A 22,364-nucleotide genomic window follows, 5' to 3' on the forward strand; every position below is an offset into this window, starting at 1 on the left:
CCTTGAAAACATACCTAACATGACTACAAGTTTGATTATTATAGATGACTAACTACTAACTTGTCTTCCTTTATTATCTTAAATAGCTTTCAAGGACTAAAACTTTGCGTTACATTTTTAAAAGGTTTTTATTTATTTATTTTATCTATATTAGAGCTCTATCTGCATGTACTTCTTTATTCCAGAAGAGGGTATCAGATCCCCACCATAGATGGCTGTGAGCCACCATGTGGTTGCTGGGAATTGAACTCAGGTTCTCTGGAAGAGCAACCAGTGCTCTTAACCCCTGAGCCATCTCTCCAGACCCTTGGGTTGATTTTAATAATGTCTTTTTTGTTTTCTGTAATATTTTTATACATTTTCTTTCCAGTTCCATAGTGATGTCACCCTTGGATACAGCACAGAACTTCAGGTAAGCTTTCAACCTGGGCCTGTGTCTGACAAGTGAGAGCAGCCGTCTCTCCACTCTGTGTCCTGAAGGCACACATCCTACAAATAAACTGTACAAGTGTGTGCGCGTGCTTGTGTGTGTTGGGTTGAGAAAGCAAGCAATAGCTGTGTGTTAAAGTGTCCAGTCACAGTTGTATCTTACTGGGAAGATGATTGGTCACTAAGTCATTTATTAGAGTTAGTTTTATGCAAGACTTTAACATGTTATACAGGAACAAATCAAAGAAAATTTTTATCATCTAAAGTATTTTGACTTGGAGCCGTCCAAATGGCTCTGTTGTTAAAGGTGCATGCCATGAGAAAAGCAACCTGAGTTTGATCCCCAGAACCCATGTAAGAGAGGTTGAAAAAGCAACTCCCCTGGCCTCTCCACATAACCTCATCATGCCACACAGACAGACAGATCGCTGTGAGTTCGAGACCAGCCTGGTCTACAAGAGCTAGTTCCAGGACAGGCTCCAAAACCACAGAGAAACCCTGTCTCGAAAAACCAAAAAAAAAAAAATAATAATCTAATGAGAAATTTGAAATAATTAATATTTGAATTATATGTTTAGTGTAAAGCAAGGGTTAAATATTTAATTTAAAAATTGAAGGGAACAGGTAAAAATTATGTGTGCTGTGTCCATGCGTATCTAGAGCCACACCTGCCCCTGTATTAGTACATGCAGACCACAAAAATAAAAATAAATATTTAAACTACAACAATTAGAAAAATATTTCATGCCCCTTAAGACAGATAACCTTCCAGTCTTGTCAATAATAAATAGGTTACAAGGAAAATAATGAATGACAAATTAAAAAGGAAGGGAAAGAAAACCAAAACAGACAGAAAAACATTTGTAGAACAAAAAGCGCACACAGATGAAATTTCGACAAAGTACTCAGAGTTCACAGAAGAAATATATCACATATTAACCACATTTCCCAATCCTGGGACCCAAACGCAGGGCACTGAACATGCTGTGCCAGTGTCCTCCACTGATCTTCAACTCAGCTTAAATTGTGCCCTCGAAAAGCAGTAACACGACGCCGACCATGGCATGCAAGCCTGTAATACTAGCGCTCTGGAAGCTGAGGCAGGGGCATTGCTGTGAGTCTGAGGCAAGTGACGGTGTGGTCCTGTATGTGCAGCCCTAGTAGAGCCAATGTCAACAGCTGCCTTGCCTCGCTCGCTGGTTAGAGCTACAAGTGCCTCTTGCTTTCTGTTTCTTTGATTTATTTTTCTGCTTTAAAACCCCTCTTTTGCATGGTAACAGACATGCATTATTATTAACTTCCATTAGCGGCTTAATGTCCCAGCATTCAGTTATAAGTTAACTCCTACATTTATTCACCTCAAATTCCTCTTTTGGACTGGGCCATGATGGTGCAAACCTGTAATCTCAGCTATGCAGGAGGCCAAGAGAGCAGGAAAGCTTGCATGGGCTACAGAGTGAGCTCAAAGCCAGCCTGAGCAACTTTTTTGAGACCCTGTCTCAAAATGGAAATGAAAATCAAAGAGCTGGGAATAGTTCAGAGGTAGAGCACTTATCGCCAGAACCACCAGCACACCAAAAGTCTCCCTTTGAAAACTGGCCTTTGCTATTTGAATCTAGAACTGGAATTGTCTATCTTTGTCCACAATCTTAGAATAAGAATTGCTGGTTGCTTCACCAGACGCCATAATCCCAGCACTTGGAAGTAGGGACAAGAGGATCAAAAGTTCAAGGTCGTCCTCAGCTACGTAGTGAGTTAATTCCAAGACAGCCTGAGTGACCCGAGACCCTGTATTAATAAAGCCAAATCTGGTATAGGGCAGAATGGCTCGGAGAGTACAACACCGGCTGCTTAATGCCAATTCCACAGACTTACCCTCTGACCTTGACACACGAGGCATTCACTTACACACACACACGCACGCATGCACGCACAGGCACACACCAAATAAAGTGTTTTTAAAGGTATGGGCCAATGAGAAAACTCACTGGTGCTTTGCTGCCAGCTCTTTTGACCTAAGTTCAGTCCCCCAGGAGGCCAGCAAGTGAGAGAGCGTGAGATTGATTATGGAAACACGGGTACTGTGGCCTGTTTCTCCCACTGAGGTTTAGAGCAGTTAATGTTAAGCCTGCTGTTCTTACTAGAGGGGGCAGTTATTCGATGTGCAACATTGGAAAAAGCAAAACGAAACTTAGCCCCAGACCAGCAAGCCATGCTCACAGGAGACAGGGCTGGCTTCTCCGCAGCCCAGACCCTTCCCCAGCTCTACTTAAAAGCCAGCCAGAGCCGGGCGGTGGTGGCGCACACCTTTAATCCCAGCACTCGGGAGGCAGAGGCAGGCGGAGCTCTGTAAGTTCGAGACCAGCCTGGTCTACAAGAGCTTGTTCCAGGACAGGCTCCAAAACCACAGAGAAACCCTGTCTCGAAGAAAAAAAAAAGAAAGAAAAAGAAAAAAAGCCCAGCCAGAGGACTTCATGTTTTAGTCTGTTAAACAAAGTGGTCACTTTGCTTAGCATTTGAGAATCACAGGCATTACCATTTGTCTCAATGAAATAAGTAAAATAGATAAGCATGGGTACCCTATCATAGAGAGCTCTGTCCCGTTCCCAACCGCTGAGCTGTGAACGCGTGCAGGTCCCCTGCCAGCCTAGCTGGATTCCAGGGTTCAGCAGAGGAGAAGCTTCTCTCAGGAGCCCCTCCCCGTGAGCTGTGAGGATCTCAGTCAAGAGCTCTGACTTAATAGCAGGCCACATACAAAGCCTGGAGGGAGAGCGCGTGGTCAGCATGAACTGCACATCCCTGTTCCAGGGATGACGGAACCTTTCCCCGGTCCCAGCCTTTCCGAGGATGGTGGCCTCCCCTGCCCAGCTGGCACCAAGTCCCGGCTGGGAAGGTGTGGTTTGCCAGAGGCCCCCATACTCTCCATGTGTCCTACCAGAGAAGCCCACACGACCAGTCCAATGGCAGGCCTTTGTGACGGCTCTTTGGGGAGTGTCTCAGTGACCTCAAGTTCACTTTTTCTTTTCCTTTCTTTCCTTCCTCTTTTTTCTTCCTTTCCTTTCCTTTCTTTTTTTGTCTTTTTTTTTTTTTTTTGAGATAAGATCTCTGTAGCCCAGGCTGGCCTTGAACTTGCTGTGTATTCAAGGATAACCTCAGACTCTTGACACTCCTGTCTCTGCCTCCAAGGTGCTAGGGTAACAGATGTGTGCCACCAGGTCTTCCTAAATCCATTCTTTTTAAATACCCTTATGTCAGAGGTAACAATAAAACTTTAATTAAATAGGCGGCTAAGGAATTAAGGTTTCTGTGCCCTAGACGCGTCTCACCTGAGGACACATCAGCTTCCTCTCCATTTATATTGACACAGTCACCAAGTCCACCTTTACATCAAATCTAACAGCCTACCTCGGGCAGTTTAGAAATGCATTAACTTGTAAAACTAATATAAACTGAACAGTCGCAGTTACTCTAAAAGTAGGAGGGAATAGAAGGAGGGAGGAGGAACTCAAATGTTAATGTTAACTGGCCTGGGTAGTAGGACAATGGATGAATCGGTTTTTAAATTTTTACTTTTCCCCCAAATTTTCTATGATTGAGCATGCAGTATTTTTAACAGAGCGGGAAAAGCCTAAGCAAGTTTGGTGGTGTATGCTTGGGAAGTGGAAGCAAGACGATTAGAAGTTCAAGGTTAGCATTAGCTGTGTAGCAAATCCAGGAAGTGTGGCCTCTAGGAAAATGGTTTGAAGGCTGGGGCTATAGCTTAGAGAGCGTTTGCCTAAATGCAAGGGCCTGGGCTCAATCTCCAGCACCGAAAAGGAGTTCTTGGGAATGTCTAATTAAATTCTAAATACACAACGTTTAAAATTATTCAATAATCCAATATATGCAAAGGAGGATATAGCTCCCAAGAATGTAGAGAACACACTATTCAACTCTGTAAATGTCTGAGTCTCAAGAAAGAAACATTATGTAACATCACAGATGCTTTTACAAGAAATGATGACATGCAGTTGAATTATTCTAGTGTAAATTAGTCTCTAATTGTGATCAGAATTTATACTTAGAAAATAAAAGACTGTGAATAAAAGAGAAAAAAGAGACGAGGGTACAGGAATGTTCCCCAAAATGTTATGTTTCATCGTAACTGCAGCTCCCTCAGTGTGAGCGTGGTGCCTCCCTGTCTTAGATTCCTCCACAGCCACGACAGATAGCTCTGTGTCACCTCAGAGGAAAGACTGTCCCGCGCTGTGCTGACCGACACCCTCACCACGTGCAGTAGATGTTACTAAGTGTACAAATCTCGTATTCTTTTTGAAAACACTAAGATTGTCTCAAATGGCCTTGTCTTGGGAGACGCACACTAAAATAGTTAGACCAGCAACTTACTTTCAAAATGTTTAGGAAAAAGTACTTGTGTGTGTGTGTGTGTGTGTGTGTGTGTCATGTGTGTCTCTGTATGTGTTGAGAGGAGAAGCAGAGAGGCAACATTTAACAGTTGTCAGATCCAGGTGAAGAGCTTCCGAGTGTTTGTTTTATGAAACTTAAAGTTTCCATAAGGTTGAGATTTTCTAAAAGAAATAGTTGAGGAAAAAGAAAAGATCTTTTTTAATCTAATGAATTCTTTTTTTTTTTTTTTTTTTTTTTTGGTTTTTCGAGACAGGGTTTCTCTGTAGCTTTGGAGCCTGTCCTGGAACTCCCTTTGTAGACCAGGCTGGCCTCGAACTCACAGAGATCCGCCTGCCTCTGCCTCCCGAGTGCTGGGATTAAAGGCGTGCGCCACCACCGCCCGGCTCTAATGAATTCTTTTAAAAAGCAGTTAGAGCTGGGCTTAGTGGGCCAGGGCTGCAAGCCTGTCGTGTAGGTATGGAGGCTGGAGGATGGATGCAAGGCCAGCTTCCAGCTACATAGCAAGTTCATGGTCAACTTTGGCTGCATGAGACCTGATTTCAAGAAACCAAATGAAATGTAAATAAAACAAAAGTGTCCCTGAAGCCTGCAGAATAACCAGGCTGCTTTCTGGCCTCGAGGTGTCGAGGGTAATACTCAGCCACCCTGAGCAAAGCAGGCTCACTATCTGAGCGTGTTTGGGGCACTCCCTTAGAGGTGTTCTGAGCAGCTGTGTCATTTCTCATCTCTCTGCTCCCCAGTGCCAGCGGGAACCCGTGCAACAGCTCACTGCTGCCGGACAGCAGGAGGCCGGCCAGCCTCATAGGCAGGGAGCTCATTCTCACCTTCTTTCTCCTGCTGCTCTTGGTCTGGTTCCTCAACCGAGAGTTCGAGGTCAGCTACCGCCTGCACTACCATGGGGACGTGGAAGCGGATCTGCACCGCACCAAGATCCAGAGCATGAGGGATCAGGCTGATTGGCTGCTGAGGAACATCATCCCCTACCATGTGGCCGAGCAGCTGAAAGTCTCCCAGACATACTCCAAGAACCACGACAGTGGAGGCGTGATCTTTGCCAGCATCGTCAACTTCAGCGAGTTCTACGAAGAGAACTACGAAGGGGGCAAGGAGTGCTACCGGGTCCTCAATGAGCTGATCGGGGACTTTGATGAGCTTCTGAGCAAGCCAGACTATAACAGCATCGAGAAGATCAAGACCATTGGGGCCACATACATGGCAGCATCGGGGCTGAACACTGCCCAGTGTCAGGAGGGCGGCCACCCACAGGAGCATCTGCGGATCCTCTTTGAATTCGCCAAGGAGATGATGCGTGTGGTTGATGACTTCAACAACAATATGTTGTGGTTCAACTTCAAGCTTAGGGTTGGCTTTAACCACGGACCCCTGACAGCAGGTGTCATAGGTACCACCAAGCTGCTGTATGACATCTGGGGGGACACCGTCAACATCGCCAGCAGGATGGACACCACCGGTGTTGAGTGCCGCATCCAGGTGAGCGAAGAGAGCTACCGTGTGCTGAGCAAGATGGGTTACGACTTTGACTACCGCGGGACAGTGAACGTCAAGGGGAAAGGGCAGATGAAGACCTACCTTTACCCAAAGTGCATGGACAATGGGCTCGTGCCCCAGCACCAGCTGTCCATCTCCCCAGACATCCGTGTGCAGGTAGACGGCAGCATTGGACGGTCTCCCACGGACGAGATCGCCAACTTGGTGCCTTCTGTTCAGTACTCAGACAAGACTTCCTTGGGATCGGATGACAACACACAGGCCAAGGAAGTGCACCTGTCCTCTAAGAGACCCTGGAGAGAGCCGGCCAAAGCTGAGGAAAGGTTTCGGTTTGGAAAAGCCATAGGGAAGGAGGAGTGTGAAGACACGGGAATAGAAGAGGCCAATGAGCTCACCAAGCTCAATGTCTCCAAGAGTGTATGAGGCGGCGTGGCGAGCTGCCGAGGTGCTCCGTCCATCCACACAATAATATTTGTACTGACGGGCTGGCGTGCTCTCTAGCGCCTCAGTTCCTGTTCCCGGACGTGGTGTCATGTGGTCATTTCAGCCCTGATCTCTGTGTGGATCACAGTTATTCAGGGTCCATTTCCACCCTCTCTTCTTTCCTTTTCTCCCTTTCCTGGAAGCCTGCCCCCAGCTTGGGGGATCCGTTCAGCTGTGGAGGAATACAAGTGCCTTCAGGGTTTGGCCTTGAGTCTATGGCCGAGGCCACTGGTGGAATCATGGCCCTGGGTATTATTTGACTTCTTTAGGGGGGAAAAAAAGAAAACAAGAAAAAAAGAGAAAAAAAAAAGCTGTGGTTAAGATACCGTTTTTATTGCCTTTTCTCACAAGTTTTTTTCCTCATACAGTGTTTTCCAGTTTATTTTTTCTATAAACGTAATAGTGTTTTCAGTCATCTGGCCTTTCTAAGCACATACACGCACACACTTGCATTTATGAATCTGACATAAAGTGCCAGTAACTCATCTGGGGGAGGGGCTATAAAGGGGAGCAGGGCTGGGAAACTCAGCAAGCCTCCTCCTGGCATCTCTTGGGTACCTGGGCCCACGAACACTGGGCACTTTCAGGGGCTCATCTGCACGCAGGCCAGGATTTCCTATACTCACCAGGCACAAAGCTCACAAACCAGGCCTCAGGAATCTCAAAGCCGTGTTTCATCCTGACCCTCCACAGAGGGGTCTTCCAGCCAAGAGCGAAGATGTTCGTCTCAGAAGCCAACTCGCCTGAGGGAGACACTCAGCCATCTGAGGGTTGCGTTTATTTATTTATTTATTTGTCAAAATGTGTATTATGGGGAGGGGGCACTGGGTAGTTTTGGTAGAGGGAAACGGAGTGGGCAGGGCAGTTTGCAGAGGACACAGCAGATCAATGACAAGATGCCCCTCAGCGTTTCATGTCTCATCCACTGTGGCCCAAGGTGCCGCCCAGGGTGCTGCTCCCCCTTGTGGGGATCCGGAGTAAAACTGGCTCTGCCCCAAGTGGGATTCGCAGCCCTTTTGTCCAGGCCTCCCACTGCTGAACTGTGCAGGCTGATCTGTGGTGGGATTAACTCTGCTGGCCGAGTCAGACTCTCTAGAGGGGTTTCTTACCATGCACCGAGCGGGGACAGAACCATCTGTATGCCAAAGGAGGTGCAGACAGCCCGACACGGAGACGCTAAGGAAAATGGTTGCTAGCCTTGCTTGAAATTGTGTCTATCCATGCTGAGTCTCCAGTTTGTGCTGATTGGAGCTCAGGCTACAGGTGCCCTGCCGTCATCATTTTCCAGGTGGCGCTGGTGTGCAGCTCAGAGGCAGCCAAGGGCCAGCTTTGTTTGGTGGGGGTCTCATGCCGTGCCCTGTGTGTCCTTTCACTGGTAAACCTCACTGTATAATTGTCACATCTGAGTTGAATCCGCTTGTCACTCACGCCCAAAGACAGACAGAACCTGCTGATGCTAGGGAGGTGACATCTTAGTTCTAGTCAGCCACTTCCCCTGGGGACCCCTGGGATGGCCACGCCAGGCCCCGAGTGGACCTAGTGACCGGGAGACTTTCCATCCCAGTTGGCTCCCTGTTGGTCTTCCAACTCGAAGAACAGACGGTTGTGACAATACCTCTTGCTTCTAAAGAATGTATTCTTGTACAACGCCACAGATATTTTTTTGTCTTAAAAACACTACCTGATTCTTTCCTTGTACTAGGATTTAGGGCATGTTGGGTTTCTGCCTGTCAGTATTAGGGCGTGTACTCTCTGAGTGAGTGCCAGTCTTGTTCCACCTCCAGGCTGCGTAGCCGAGGAGCTAGCTGGTTGTCGGTGTCTTTGCAGTCCTGGTTAAGGTGTGCTCTACCAAGTTCATCCCTACGCACATTTTCCCTCCCAAACTCTTCTTCCTTTCTCTGCTACAAACGCGTCTGTGATTCTTTCCCGCCCTCCCGCTAACCATAGACCCGCAAACCAGCTGGAGAGAATCATTGGCCTTGAGCAGGTAGTCCAGTTGGACATTGTACAAACAGAGCCCTGGATGGAGGGCAGCTCGCGCAGGGTGCAATGCTCTTAGGAAACACCCTGAGCCTTCCTGAAGAACCACAGACATTCTTTCTTCTTTCAGGGTGCCAGGCCCCTGAGGCCTTCCCAGCTCCCTGCCCCAAAGCATACCTCAACACAGAACCACGGGCTCTGCAGCGCGCCTGCTGTGCAGCCTGGTCTGTTGGCATTGAACAAACAGCTGGAGACAGTTGGGCTTCTAGGCAGTGGACTCGGTGTCCTTCGGGTGGCAATACTTCTTAGGAACCTAGGGCAGGAAGCAATACTCCAGAACTGAATGTGTGTAAATAGTCGCTTGGCGTTGCAATTGCTCTTCCCTTCTCGGTCCTGGCTCAGAGCGATTTTATACATCAGTATGATCAAGCACACATAATTTTATCCCACGCAGATGAGCATAGAGCATCAGTTATAAGCCCCTAAGCTGCTTGACGAGCCCCACAGACTGTGCCACCTGCGCATGGCTCCCTTCACTCCTGGGGACTGCACCTGCACATTTGCACATGACACAGAGCCAAAGGCAGTGTGCAACCATCACCTGGGCTGTAGGCACCGGTACTTTCCAAAGAAAAGTCTGCGTTTGAATCTCTTGATTTTCAAGGTCAGCATTTTTTGATTGGTTGTTTTGAAAATCGCATCATGCCTAGATCCTGAAATTAAATTAGCAAGAGCCAACTGTTTGTGTTTCCATGTTTCCTTTGCTCTGCTCTTTTTAAATTGTTAATTCTAAGAATTTCAAAATGCATCCACTGAAAAAAAATGGATATTAAAATACTCTAAAACTTAACTTTGGTGTATGGTATTTCCTCATTGAAAAGCTTGATACGACCTCAGATTAGGCCCGCCCTCCACCCATCCCTTGTATTGTCTGCAACTTTTAGCCAAAACAGGAAGATTTACTTTTTATTCCCATCATGGCTTTAAAAATAGGAAAAAGCAAAGCAAAATTCCAGTTTTGTTTGTTTCTGGGGCAATATTATTTTTATTATTATTATATTGATGAATTCACCTATTGTAGTCAACTTTAATTGAGAAATACTTATTTTTACACAGAACATTACAGATCAGGCTATAGGACACATTGTACAGTTGACAATTCCCCTGCTTCATTAGGAGTTGATTATGCCCCATCTCAGTGAAGGGACTGACTAAGAACACAACAGGCTTTCTGAAAAGACGCCCAAGACGCGCGCATCTCACGGCGATTGGTGACCGCGGGCCAGGATGCTGCTGCCTCCTGCTCTTCTAGGTCCCGTTTCAGAATCCGTCGGGTGCAGAACTCACTGCGCTTGGTGACCACACCTGTTATCCGCTACTTAGGAGACAGTGAAGGGAAGATCAGGAGTTCAGCATCGGACAGAGTTCAAGACCACCAGCCTGGGCTACGTGAGACCCTGGCTTTGTTTGTAAGTTATGGAATCTCTCCCCAGAAAAGCTCATGTGCCATTTTGGACACATCTTTAAAGGTTTGCAGTGCCTCTGAATCTACAACCAAAGCATCGCTCTTTCAGGGCGTAGAACCTCTTCACCCGAAGGCTTTTCCTGGTTGGTCAAGTGTTGGTTGGTGAGCAACATAAAGGTTCGCTGAGAGCAACCATACACCTCACTGACCAGGTGCTTCCCTGCTCGGCAGTGCTGCATGCTTCTGCAGGAGCCTCCTCAAGTGCAGAAGGTCTCACAGGAACATGCTCTTAGGCGATAGAGGGCACGTGGGGGACTTAGACATCTTTGCAGACCAGAAAGGCTGCCTCTAATCTCTGCAGTACAGCTAAGCATTTGTGGTTTCTTTCATCTCCGATCTCTTTTGCACATGGTTGCTTCTCTTTGCCGTCGCACACTGTTGTTATGGCCGCCTGGACCAGATCCCAAGGACCTGGGAAAAGCTGACTGGAGGAACCAGCAAGTGAAAGGGGGTGTTTTAAAAGTTCTTATTTGCATATTGTCTACATGCACATTTAAAACCATCCCAGGTGTGTGTGTTTGCTTTACAAAAAAAAAAAAAAAGTAAAAGCCTGACTCTAAAGAGTTGTTAGTATCTGAGTAACTAAGCCTGTGGAACTCTCTTCTACTGAGCCTGCAAGTCTATGGAAACCGGAATTAAGCAATCCAAATGTCTGTTGTTAAAACCTCACTTATTAAAAGCAGGAGATTCTTTATATTTTATGGTTTTTTTTCCCCTCAGGAGCCTTTAGTAATTTGATTAAAGTTGTGGCCTCTTTCCTTTGGAAAAAAGAAGTGCACCTAAAACTCCACTTTTGGGGCTGAGCAGGTGGCTAGCCAGAAAGCGTGTGCCTTGAAGTGTGAGCATCGGCGTTCTGCTCCCTGGAAATGCCGAGTGGGTGTGGCACTCCTCCTGTAATCCTGGCACAGCCGAGGCAAAGACAGGGATTCCCCAAAGCAAGCTACCAAAATCAGTGAGCTCTGAGGTCAGTGAGAGACCCCAAAGGCAAAGGCACCCAGCACCAGCCTACACACACACACAAAGCATTCCACATGAGTATGAACAAAACCCTCCCTCTTAATAATGGATAAGATTTCAATTCATGGATCAGTAAACGACCCCTTACCTGTAATAACCAGAGGGTCGATGAGTTCTAATTCTGACTTGTAGGCAAGGCCTTCACTATCTGTTTAAGGATCCCCACTTGGAAATAATGGAGTTAAATAAATTTTTTTTCAAAAATATAATTTACAGTTTTATGTGTGTGATTTAAATATATTTGAGGACCCTCAAATTCTCATCATATAAATATCAATTTAGTTAAATTACTTGTAAGAGATGAGTAAATTTCATCCAGTATTTATTAAGCTCCTACTGTGTGCCAGAGGCCCCAGAGCTTCCTTGGTGCAGGACATTTGATTTGTTATGTGCTTGAGAGCCTTTGAGAGGCAGCTCTGAGTAGAAACAACCTTTCCTGATGGCTACCCCAGCCTCTCAGCTCCCTGGAGTACACAGTAATGTCTGTTTCCTGGCTGGCATCTTCAAGCAGGGCTCCTGAGTGCCACCCACAACTCTCAGTGGGTCTGCCACGGAAAACAATCCGGCCGACAAGCAGTTGTGGCTCCATGTTGATTTTGTTGGGTGAGTCAGGAGTGACCTAGCACCCATAAGAGCCTCCATCCCACCTTGAAAACACTTGCTGGTTGACCAGGTGTCTGCTAGGCCCACCTGAATGTCTCTGAAGGGAAGAGACGTTTCCTGAAAAACTGCAATCACGTGTCTTCAGGTTAAAAAGAAATTGAGATGGGGGTCTTTCTATGAATCCCAGGCTAGCCTGGACCTTGCTATGCAGATCAGGTTAACTGAGAACTTGTGGTGATCCTCCTGCTTCAGCCTCATTTTCCTCACCACAAAGAAGTCTTATCTTTGCAGGTTGGGTAGGGTCAGGAAGGAAGGAGGTTATGGGTATGGTTGCTACTTTGAAGTTCCCATCACCAGGAAGGGGCGTGACATGCTCAGAGAAGGGCCCAGAAGTGGTCAGGTAGCTTACAGTTCCCTAGACACAGGCTGTTAGGTCTCAAACAAAGTGGACGCTGGCCTCCAGTCTCCCTCAGCCCCTACCTGTTACAGCTGGCTGCCCTGCCCTTCCCCCATCTCTAATTCCTATATATCCCCACTCCTTTTGCCTCTTGGCAGCTGGCTCTTCTTGGTTCCTGATCTCCTGGCCTTTTGGCGTCTGGTTCTTCCTTCCCACTTCCCCCACGTGGCCGGTTTAGTCTGCCGGCCATGTTCACTCTGGACTCTGCCAGGTGCCTGCGCCTGTGCTCTCCCTCATACCTACAATACACCTTCTCCGCACCATATCTCGGGGCGTCATGTCCTCATTTTCATTATTTTGTTCACAAACATTGTCTCCCTCAAGACACACCTGAAAAGCTGCCTGCACTCCACCCCCTCGGGACCACTGCTTTCTAGTTTTTCCTGTCGCTTCTGGACACTTCCGGTTTCAAGCTGGCCCAACTTTCAATCACTCTTGGATCGAGCTCTCTCTTGGGATCTTTGTCTCAGGAACACAAAGCCTCATGAAGCCTCAGGACATGCGCGGTTCTCCACTTACCCACCCACCTCTGCACTCATTGCTGATCTCTGCTGCTCTCCCGTTTGGATGGGGAGCATCGGCTAGACCTTAGCAACAGGGGCTAGACCTTAGCAACAGGGGCTAGACCTTAGCAACAGGGGCTAGACCTTAGCAACAGGGGCTAGACCTTAGCAACAGGGTGGGCAGGCACTGTTGTGATGTCATGCAGTAATGATTCAAGGGCTGGAGAGCTGACCAGAGGCTGAGTGCTTCTTAACTTGAGTTCAATTCCCAGCAACTCCGCGGTGGCGCACAACCACCTGCCACAGCTGTCCTTGCAGCTGGGAGGGAGCCTTTAACAGAAGAGGGGAAGCTGGATGTGGATGAAGAACAGGTCACTCGATCCAGGGAAAATACAACCAAGCTCTGCCCTTCCGCAGCTTGGAGTCCTGACAACTGCATCTTGGAGCAAGCCAGACACCATCAGACAAGCACAGCAGGCATGGCTCCCGTGAACCTTTTCTAGTCACAGCGTTAAACCCAAGAACTCATGACACTGTGAATGAACCCAAACAGAAAAGCAAAGCCTTAACAGATTGTTTTTGGTGTGGACAGATGGCTCAATGGTTAAGAGCGTGTACTACTCCTGCCAAGGACCTGTATTCAGTTTCCAGTGCTCACATCAAGCCGCTTACAACTGTGTGTAACCCCAACTTCAGGGGACCTGACACCCTCTTCTTCCTCTGAGAGCACCTTCACTCACATGGCAAACACATGCAGATAAATCATGGTTTTTAATAATAATAACCTGTGTCTCTCTTGTAAGTACTGTTGGGTTTTAGTCTGATATCCAGCCACCACTTGCACCTGTACCTGTGCGCACAACACCTTAACTCAGGGCACAAGGTTGCTATGGTGTGTGCCTCGTCAGATGTGGTCCTGACAAGTTGCCTAGCATGACATTGTCAGAGTTGAGAATGTCTTTATGCTTCTGGAGGGACAAGGTGAGCACGTGTTGTAAAGTGCATTTGTTGCACACTTTGGGACTTCCCATTCACAGCCGTTGTACACTCTTGTCATTAAATAAATGACAGAAGGTTATAAACAACCCGAGTAGCTTTTTTTTTTTTTAAATCACTGTTTTCTGGAAACGAGCTTCCCTCTTCTCCCTGCTACGCTTCTCACCTGCACCTGCCTGTCTCTTGTCTAGAAGACAAGCAAATTCAAAAAGAAACAAAAGCCAGACTACTGGATGGCCTGGAGCAGCTAAGTGCTTGCTATGCAAACATGAGCAGCTGAGTTCAGACCCCAGAACCCACATAAAAAGCTGGGGGCAGCAGCGTGCACTTGTGTTCCCCAGTGCTAGGGAGGAGAACAGAAGGATCCTGGTGGCGTCCTGGCCAACATAGCCAGAGTAGTGGCTCTAGGTTCAGTGAGAGACCACATCTGAAAAATAAAATAGGGTGTGAGAAAGGCTGAGGAAGACCTTCCGTGTGGACTTCTGACCTCTGTGCGCTTGCATGTACGTGTACACACGCATACACATGCTTGCACGCATGCATGCACACATGCACGCACATGGCTGTGCTCTGTCAACCTCAACAGAAAGAATGGATCTGGGAAATACTGAGCTGTCTGTGTACCTAGAAGAACGCACATTATGGTTAGCTCACACTGAAGCACTGAAATCTAGCATATATTCAAATGATTTTTCTGTACCAGAGAAAAATCATGTAAAAAATTAGAGTTATTTTTTCAAAAATAATTCAAAATACATTATAATTAAATTCAAGTTTCATTGCTGGTTTATTTTGGACTAGTTGCTGTTTCAGATAGAAAAATGAATGTAATGGAAGACATTGGCGAGACAACCTGTAAGACTCTTGAGATGTCATTTTAACACAACACTAACTCACAAGCATGACTCAGTCACAGATGCCCAGTACAACTGCAGAGGGCACAGGCTGGTAGCTGCCTGTGAATCTACCAAGCTGAAGGGCCTTGGGGACTTGAGGAAGCCACTGGCTTAGGGGACTGGTAGTTGGCCCTGGTATAGCCATTTCTAGTAGGGTCTCGTGGTGCACTTGATCCAGCCTACTGCTGGGCCGTCCTCGCCTTCCTTCGCTCCCAGTTTAGCGACCTCCCAGTTTTCAGACCCTCCATTCTCACTCTGGGCGTGAGTTTCGGAGGTTCCTCCCCTCCAGCAGGAAGCTGACTAGAAACACAGTGGAGGGGGGAGCAGGAAGACACAGCCTGCATGGGTTCAGCGACACACCCCTCCGCACTGCTCGGCTGCGCCCAGCTTCCCTGGAGTTGTTCACACCAAACTCACAGACAGGAGCCAACCTAAGCTTATTTTCTCTGGACTGTTTTAAGCAGAAATAGAATAAGTGCTCAGGTTTTTTTTTTTTTTTCCAGTATTTTTAAATGTTCCAATAACCGTGCAGATCCAAAGTAGGGTTCACTCGCCGGCCCGGCTTCCAATCTCTTCACCCAAAAGTGTGACTGGTGTTTCCATGAGTCTTTTTTTTTTATTAATTAATTTATTTAATTATTAAAAATTTCTGCCTCTTCCCCGCCACCACCTCCCATTCCCTCCCCCTCCCCCAATCAAGTCTTCCTTCCTCCTCAGCCCAAAGAGCAAGCAGGTTTCTCTGCCCTGTGGGAGGTCCAAGGACCACCCACCTCCATCCAGGTCTATTACGGTGAGCATCCAAACTACCTGGGCTCCCACAAAGCCATTACGTGCAATAGGATCAAGAACCTATTGCCATTGTTCTTCAGTTCTCAGTAGTCCTCATTGTCCATTATGTTCAGCGAGACCGGTTTTGTCCCATGCTTTTTCAGTCCCCGGCCAGCTGGCCTTGGTGAGTTCCCGATAGAACATCCCCATTGCCTCAGTGTGTGGGTGCACCCCTCGCAGTCCTGAGTTCCTTGCTCGTGCTCACTCTCCTTCTGTTCCTCCTTTGGATCGTGAGACTTCAGTCCAGTGCTCCAATGTTGGTCTCTGTCTCTGTCTTCTTTCATCGCCTGATGAAGGTTAATATTAAGATGCTGACAGTGAGCTGCAGACCTATGATGCCCAAGAATCAGATTGTTTTCTGTGGTGTGACAGAGGTTTAGGTCCCCAGGTGGGACTCTTCGGTGAGTAGTAGCCTTGAATACGGAGCACAGCTGTGCACCGCTGAGAGGCAAACGGTGCAGAGAGAGGCCCTCTGGGAGAATACTCATGATTGTATTTGTCTGTCTATTCATTTTGTTTTAATTTAACACAACTAGTTAGAAAGAAACAAAGTCCAGCTGGGCATGTTGAAACATTCCTATAACCATAGCACTCAGGAAGCTGAGGCAGAGGATTGCTGCAAGTTCAAGGTCAGCCCGGGTTCTAAACCACCGAAAGGCTACATAGTGAAAAATGACTTCAATAACAGAAGAGAAGAAAACAGAAAGAATGGGCTGGAGAGATATCCCAGCAGTTAAAAGGTAGTAAGGCTCTTCCAGAGGACCCAAGTTCAGTTTCTAGCACCCACTCTGGCCAGCTCACAAATGCCTCTAACTCCAGCGTCAGGGGATTCAATACTTCTGGCCTCCACCTGCACTTAAAGGCACATGACCACACATAAGTATACATAATTAAAAGTCAGGTGGATCTCAGAGTTCGAGGCCAGCCTGGTCTATAGAGTGAGTCTCAGGACAGCCAGGGCTACACAGAGAAACCCTGTGCTACACAGAGAAACCCTGTCTCAAAAAACCAAAAAAAAAAAAAAGAGAGAAAAGAGTGAATTCAGGCTACCAGCTTAGTGGTAGAGTGCTTAACTAGATCAGGAAGGGGGGAGGCTATGAGTTTATCCATAAAGGAAAATTCTTTTTTTTTTTTTTTTTTTTTTTTTTTGGTTTTTCGAGACAGGGTTTCTCTGTGGTTTTGGAGCCTGTCCTGGAACTAGCTCTTGTAGACCAGGCTGGTCTCGAACTCACAGAGATCCACCTGCCTCTGCCTCCCAAGTGCTGGGATTAAAGGCGTGCGCCACCACCGCCCGGCCATAAAGGAAAATTCTGTGTGCTCTCTCCCTTCCCTCCCCCACCTCATCCCTCAGACTTACTATATAGCCAAGGCTGTCCTTCAACTTCTGCCCCTGCTGCTGGGACTCCAGCCGCACCACAGTGCCTGCTTTCTGTGGTGCTGGGGATGAAACCCTAGGCTTCCTGCATGCTAGACACTCACCAACTGAGTCACAACCCCAGACCCCACACCTTCCCTCTAAACGGTATGCTGCCATGGGAGGGGTCATTTTCAACCTGGTGACCCCCTCTCTGTGTTGCAGGAGAATATAGCACCCTGTCTCTTCTCATCTGGAGGGACACTTCATCTGAGATGGCCAGCATATTGGTGCCCTAATGTCCTTTTCAAGAATAAAACAGCTCATTCAACAAATTCTTATAAGCTGGGAAGGATCTGTGGGCAAACATCGAAATCCAGGCATATTTTAAAACGTGTTTTAGTTTTGGTTTAAATTTACTAAATTGTTTTTGCTAGGAAACTCTTTTTTTCCAACCAAATCAGTTACTTTTATACTATTGTGAGCCATTCGTTTTAATTTCATGGTTTTCAAAAGTTTACAGTTACACAAAATTTGATGTCAGTGAAATTCTCTAGAATGTTCATTATCTGGAGACTTCAGTGTTTCATCTGCCTTGCATATGCCTTCACGGTGGCTTTCAATGGCCCTCGACACATATCAGACATACTCCAACTTATTAAACACGCATATAAACACTCAGGCATTGAGACCCAGCTGGGTCATAAAGTATGACTGTCTTTAGCATGGATTAAATTTTGCACGAAGGGGGCCTGGTGTCTCCACAGAACGGGGCACACACACTGGTGTGCTCTGGAGAGTTGATGTGAAAAATCGGTTCCTTCCAGCCCAGCACCTCTTGCTTTGTTCCTGCCCACTCACCACCCTTTCATCTGCAATAAACCTGACAAAAACTTCCCGAATGAAAATAAGAACGTTCGCATTTTGAAGGAAATGTTGGCGGGCAGCCACAGACTGAAAGTACGCTGGCTAATTTTGCTCTTGTTTTTCTGCCAGTAACTCCTTGGCCTCTGCACGCTCTGCACAGGCGGCCCCAATGACGATTCTGATCGTGCCGAAAACTCTTGGCGCATGAGCCTGCCGATGAATCACAGCGACTTGAACTTCCTCTACTCCAGATGGACTGAGCTGTTTCTCCTCACAGACAGACTCATGGCAGCCCTAATGATGGGGCAATAAAGACGAACCGAGGGTGGTAAAGCCGCTCAGAATGCTCGGCCACGGGAAGTTAGCTTCAGCCTCTGTCCTTCATTTCAGCTAAGAAGGGGGAAAAGGAGGGAGGAAGGAAGAGAAAGAGAGGGGGAAGAAGGAACGAAGGGGAGGCTGGGCCTCGGGTACAAGCCTTGAAATCTCAGCACTCAGGAGGCTGAGGCAGAGGAATCTTCTATAGCCTGGGCCACAGAGTGAGGCCCTGTCCAAAAAAAAAGGAAGAAGAAAATAAAAGAGGGAAGAATGGAGGGAGGGAAGAAAGACGGCAATACCTTGACGGGTGAGGGGACTGGTACGGCTGGAACTGTTTGGATCTCCTAACTTCTATGTCAACCACCTCTGTGCCAACTTGGTTTAGAAACCAGATCGGAGGACTCTTCTCCCAGGGGTGTTTCCATGGGCCTGGGAAAGAATTAGGGTGAGGGGGGATTGAAGAGCAGCTGTGATTCCAGAGACAGACACTCCTGCAGAGGAGCCAGCACAGGGCTGTGAGCCTGGTCTTAGAGCCTCTGTCTGTCCCCAGTGGAAGGCTACAGGTCTCTCTAGTCAGAAGCCCCAGGCAACCCGCAAAGAGACCAGAACAACCATCCCAGCAAGACTCAAAGCCTCGTCAACTGCTGGGAAGTAGAAGACAGGGCATCCCTTCCCATCCACAGAGCAGAATGCCCGGGACCCTGGGCCTGGAATGTGTCTGGAGATAAATGTTTGGCCCATGTGCTGGCTAGTTTTATGTCAGTTTGACACAAGCTAAATCGTCTGAGAGGAAGGACACTCAATTAAGAAAATGCCTCCATAAGATCAGGCTGTGGGCAAGCGTGTAGAGCGTTTCCTTAACTAGTGATTGATGGAGGAGGGCTCAGTCAATCGTGGGAGGTGCCATCCCTGGGATGGTGGTCCTGCCTGAGCAAGGCATGAGGAATAAGCCAATAAACAGCATCCTCTATGGCCTCTGCAGCAGCTCCTGCCTCCAGTTTCCAGCCGTGCTTGGATTCCTGTCCTGACTTCCTTCAGTGATGAGCAGCGATGTGGAAGTGTGAGCCTGATACACCCTTCCTCCCCAGCTTGCTCTCTGGCCATGGTGTTTTGTCACAGCAATAGAAACACTAACTAAGACAGCCCACCTGGTGCGAAAGGCTCCTAGAGAATTAGGTCTCATCAGGAGAACCCTAGACTTCAGCCCTGAAGTCAGCTCTTCAGGGGCACGCTCTTCACTGCAGTGACAATTCCGAAATGTCCCAGAGTCTGTTATAAATTGTGTTCTGAGATAGAAGTCATGCGCAGCTACACTCGATGGATGGATGGATGGATGGATGGATGGATGGATGGATGGATGGATGGAGTGATGGATGTAGTGATGTAGTGATGGATGGATGGAGTGATGGATGGATGGATGGATGGATGGAGTGATGGATAGAGTGATGGATGGATGGATGGAGTGATGGATGGATGGATGGAGTGATGGATGGATGGATGGATGGATGGATGGATGGATGGATGGAGTGATGGATGGAGTGATGGATGGATGGAGGGATTGATGGATGGATGGATGGATGGATGGATGGATGGATGGAGCCATGCCCTCAAGAAGCCACGGTGGGCCAAGGAACATAGTCCTCTGGGGAGTATGGACAACCATCTGTGCAGAAAGCTATTTCCAGGGCAAGAAACATGGGGAGCAAGAGGCCTCATGGTCCTTGTCTGTGATTTTACCTCTGATGGGGCGGGGCGAGGCCAGAGACAGCAAAGAGAGTTTGTGTCACCTTCTGACCAGAGCCCACATTGAGCTCAAGGCGCCAAAAGAAAGGCTGAGCCCAGCATTGTGATGAAAGACCGTAACACCAGCACCTAGGCAGCGACGACAGGAGGGTATCAAGTTAGAGAGCAGCCTGGGCTGCGTGGTGATTTCAAGATCAATCTGAGCCGCAGAGCAAAGCCCAGGCCAGAAAACCAAAAATAACAAAAAGCTCTCAGCTTCGCTAGTCTGCAAGGGATCCCACACAGAAAGGCCATAATGGCCCTGGGAATATACGTGGGGAGGCAGGGCGGGTCTCCAGTCAGACCAAGATGTCTTCCCTACCCGTGCCCCAGACTGCTTCCTCCACACAATGACAATCCCACATCCCAGTCTCAGGAAGTGCTCCAGCAGACTTGCCTCTGGAAGCAGATATTCCCAACTGCTCTGGTTTCTTGGAAGGAAGCCAGGAGTAAGCCTGTGGCTTAAATTCCTTACTATTCAGTGTACGTGGCTGGCTCATGTACTAAAGCTTAATATTGAGCAAAACTATTCTGTGGCTTTTCTAGTGATGCCTGCCAGAGCTCCATGTTCTTGTCCCTCCGTCCTCAGCATTAAAAAAGCCAAAGACGACCATGTAATATAAAACGGGTCTTAAAACATACTGCTACGTCTTTATTTATGTTCATGTGTATGTGTGTGTACCTGAGTGTCTGGTGTGTATATGTGCGACCATGAGAATGTGTGTGTGCTTGTGCATTTGAGTGCTGCCACACACAGAGTAGTGGTCAAAGATCAACTTATTGGAATCTGTTTTCTCCTTCCATCTTGTAGATCCCAGGGATTGAGCTCAGGGCAGGAGGCTTGGTGGCAAATGCCTTTACCCTCTGAGCCATCTCCCAAACCCCATGTGGCTCTTTTTAAAATTATCAGTTTGGGTCAGATGTGGTGGTTGATACCTGCAATCCCAGCTTTGGGAGTGGAAGCAGGAGGGTGAAGAGGTCAAACCCAGCCTTGGCTCCATGGTGAGCTGTGGGGCTGCCTAGGATATGTAAGATCCTGTTTCAGAAAGCAATGCAGGCTGGGAAGAGAGCTAAGCTTGTTTGCCTGTCGTGCACTAAGGCCTGCATTCAGTCTCCAGCAGTCGCTTGAAGGGGCTGGAGCTAGGGAGATGGCACAGTGGGTAAAGCACTTGCCATGCAAGTACGAAGATGTGAACGCAAATCTCCAAAACTCACAAAGGCCAGACTTGGTGACCTAAGTCTGAAAATTAGTGCTTGTATGGTGAGGTGGGAGGCCTGTGAGGATAGGGCAAAGACAACTGAAGACCCCATCTCAAAATGAGGTAGAAGGTGAAGACCAACACACAAGGTCATCCTCTGACCTCCACGCACATGCTGACACACCCGTACATAGGAGGGTGGTTGTTTGGCCTCCATACACATGCTGACACACACACACATACACACACACACATACACACACACACATACACACACATACACACAGAGGCCAAGTTTTCCTTTCCTGCAGCTGCTCTCAAATAAACAGATTGAGGCTAATATTAATTAGAAATTCTCAGCCAATAGCTCAGGCTTATTACTAACTAGCTCTTACATTTTAAGTTAATCCATATTCCTTATTTACACTCTGCCATGTGATAGTACCTTTATTAGTATGGCACATTCATCTCCTGTTCCCTCTGCATCTGACTGAACTCCAGACTCTGCCCTTATTTTTCCCATTATTCTCAGTTTGGCTCTCTCACTTAACGTTATCTTGCTCAGCTATTGGCCAGTCAGCTTCTTTATTAACCAGTGAGAGTAGTACATATTCACAGTGTACAGAAGGATCATTTCACATTTCCCCTTTTTGTCTAATTAAAAAGAAAGGTTTTAACCTTAACATAGTAGAACTGTGTATAACAAAACAGTTATTAAGTAAGAATTAAAGTTACAATATTCAGTCCATTTGCATTTGGCAAAATTAGAGAAAATATTCTATTATCTATTTTATCTTTTTGTATGATTCTAAAGTTTTATATCTAATTTACCTTTTATCATAACTAAGGAAAACTTTATTACTATCTAGTCTTTGACTGTTGTAGAATATTATTTTAAGATGTGTTAAATTTGTTTATGCTGTGGAACATTTGTTTTAATGATGCAAAGACACATTGTATTCTTTTATGTTGCATTTGTTTAACTCTGTGTTACTTTGCTTGTCTAAAACACTAATGGTCTCATAAAGAGCTGAACAATCAATAGTGAGGCAGGATAAAGGATAGGTGGGGCTGGCAGGCAGAGAGAATAAATAGAAGACATCTGGAAGAAAAAAAGGAGCAAGAGAACAGGAGAGGGGGACATCAGGGGCCAGCCACCTGGCTATACAGCAAGCCATGGAGAAAGAAGTAAAGAAAAGTATACAGAAATAGAA

General features: G+C 47.1%; 1 protein-coding gene across 2 annotated transcripts in view; it reads left to right on the forward strand.

Moving 5' to 3' along the window:
- Adcy9 (adenylate cyclase 9) overlaps positions 1–10,881 on the forward strand; it is a 121,232-nt gene extending 110,351 nt beyond the window's left edge. For both annotated transcript variants that reach the window (XM_057773560.1, XM_057773561.1), the window contains exons 10-11: positions 371–412; positions 5,577–10,881. In XM_057773560.1, the coding sequence (XP_057629543.1) occupies positions 371–412; positions 5,577–6,768 (1,234 nt within the window). In that variant the 3' untranslated portion in view covers positions 6,769–10,881. The remainder of the gene's footprint in view (positions 1–370; positions 413–5,576) is intronic.
- Positions 10,882–22,364: the final 11,483 nt, after the last annotated feature.

The sequence above is a fragment of the Chionomys nivalis genome, chromosome 7, assembly GCF_950005125.1.
Source record: "Chionomys nivalis chromosome 7, mChiNiv1.1, whole genome shotgun sequence".
NCBI classification, from domain to species: Eukaryota; Metazoa; Chordata; class Mammalia; order Rodentia; family Cricetidae; genus Chionomys; species Chionomys nivalis.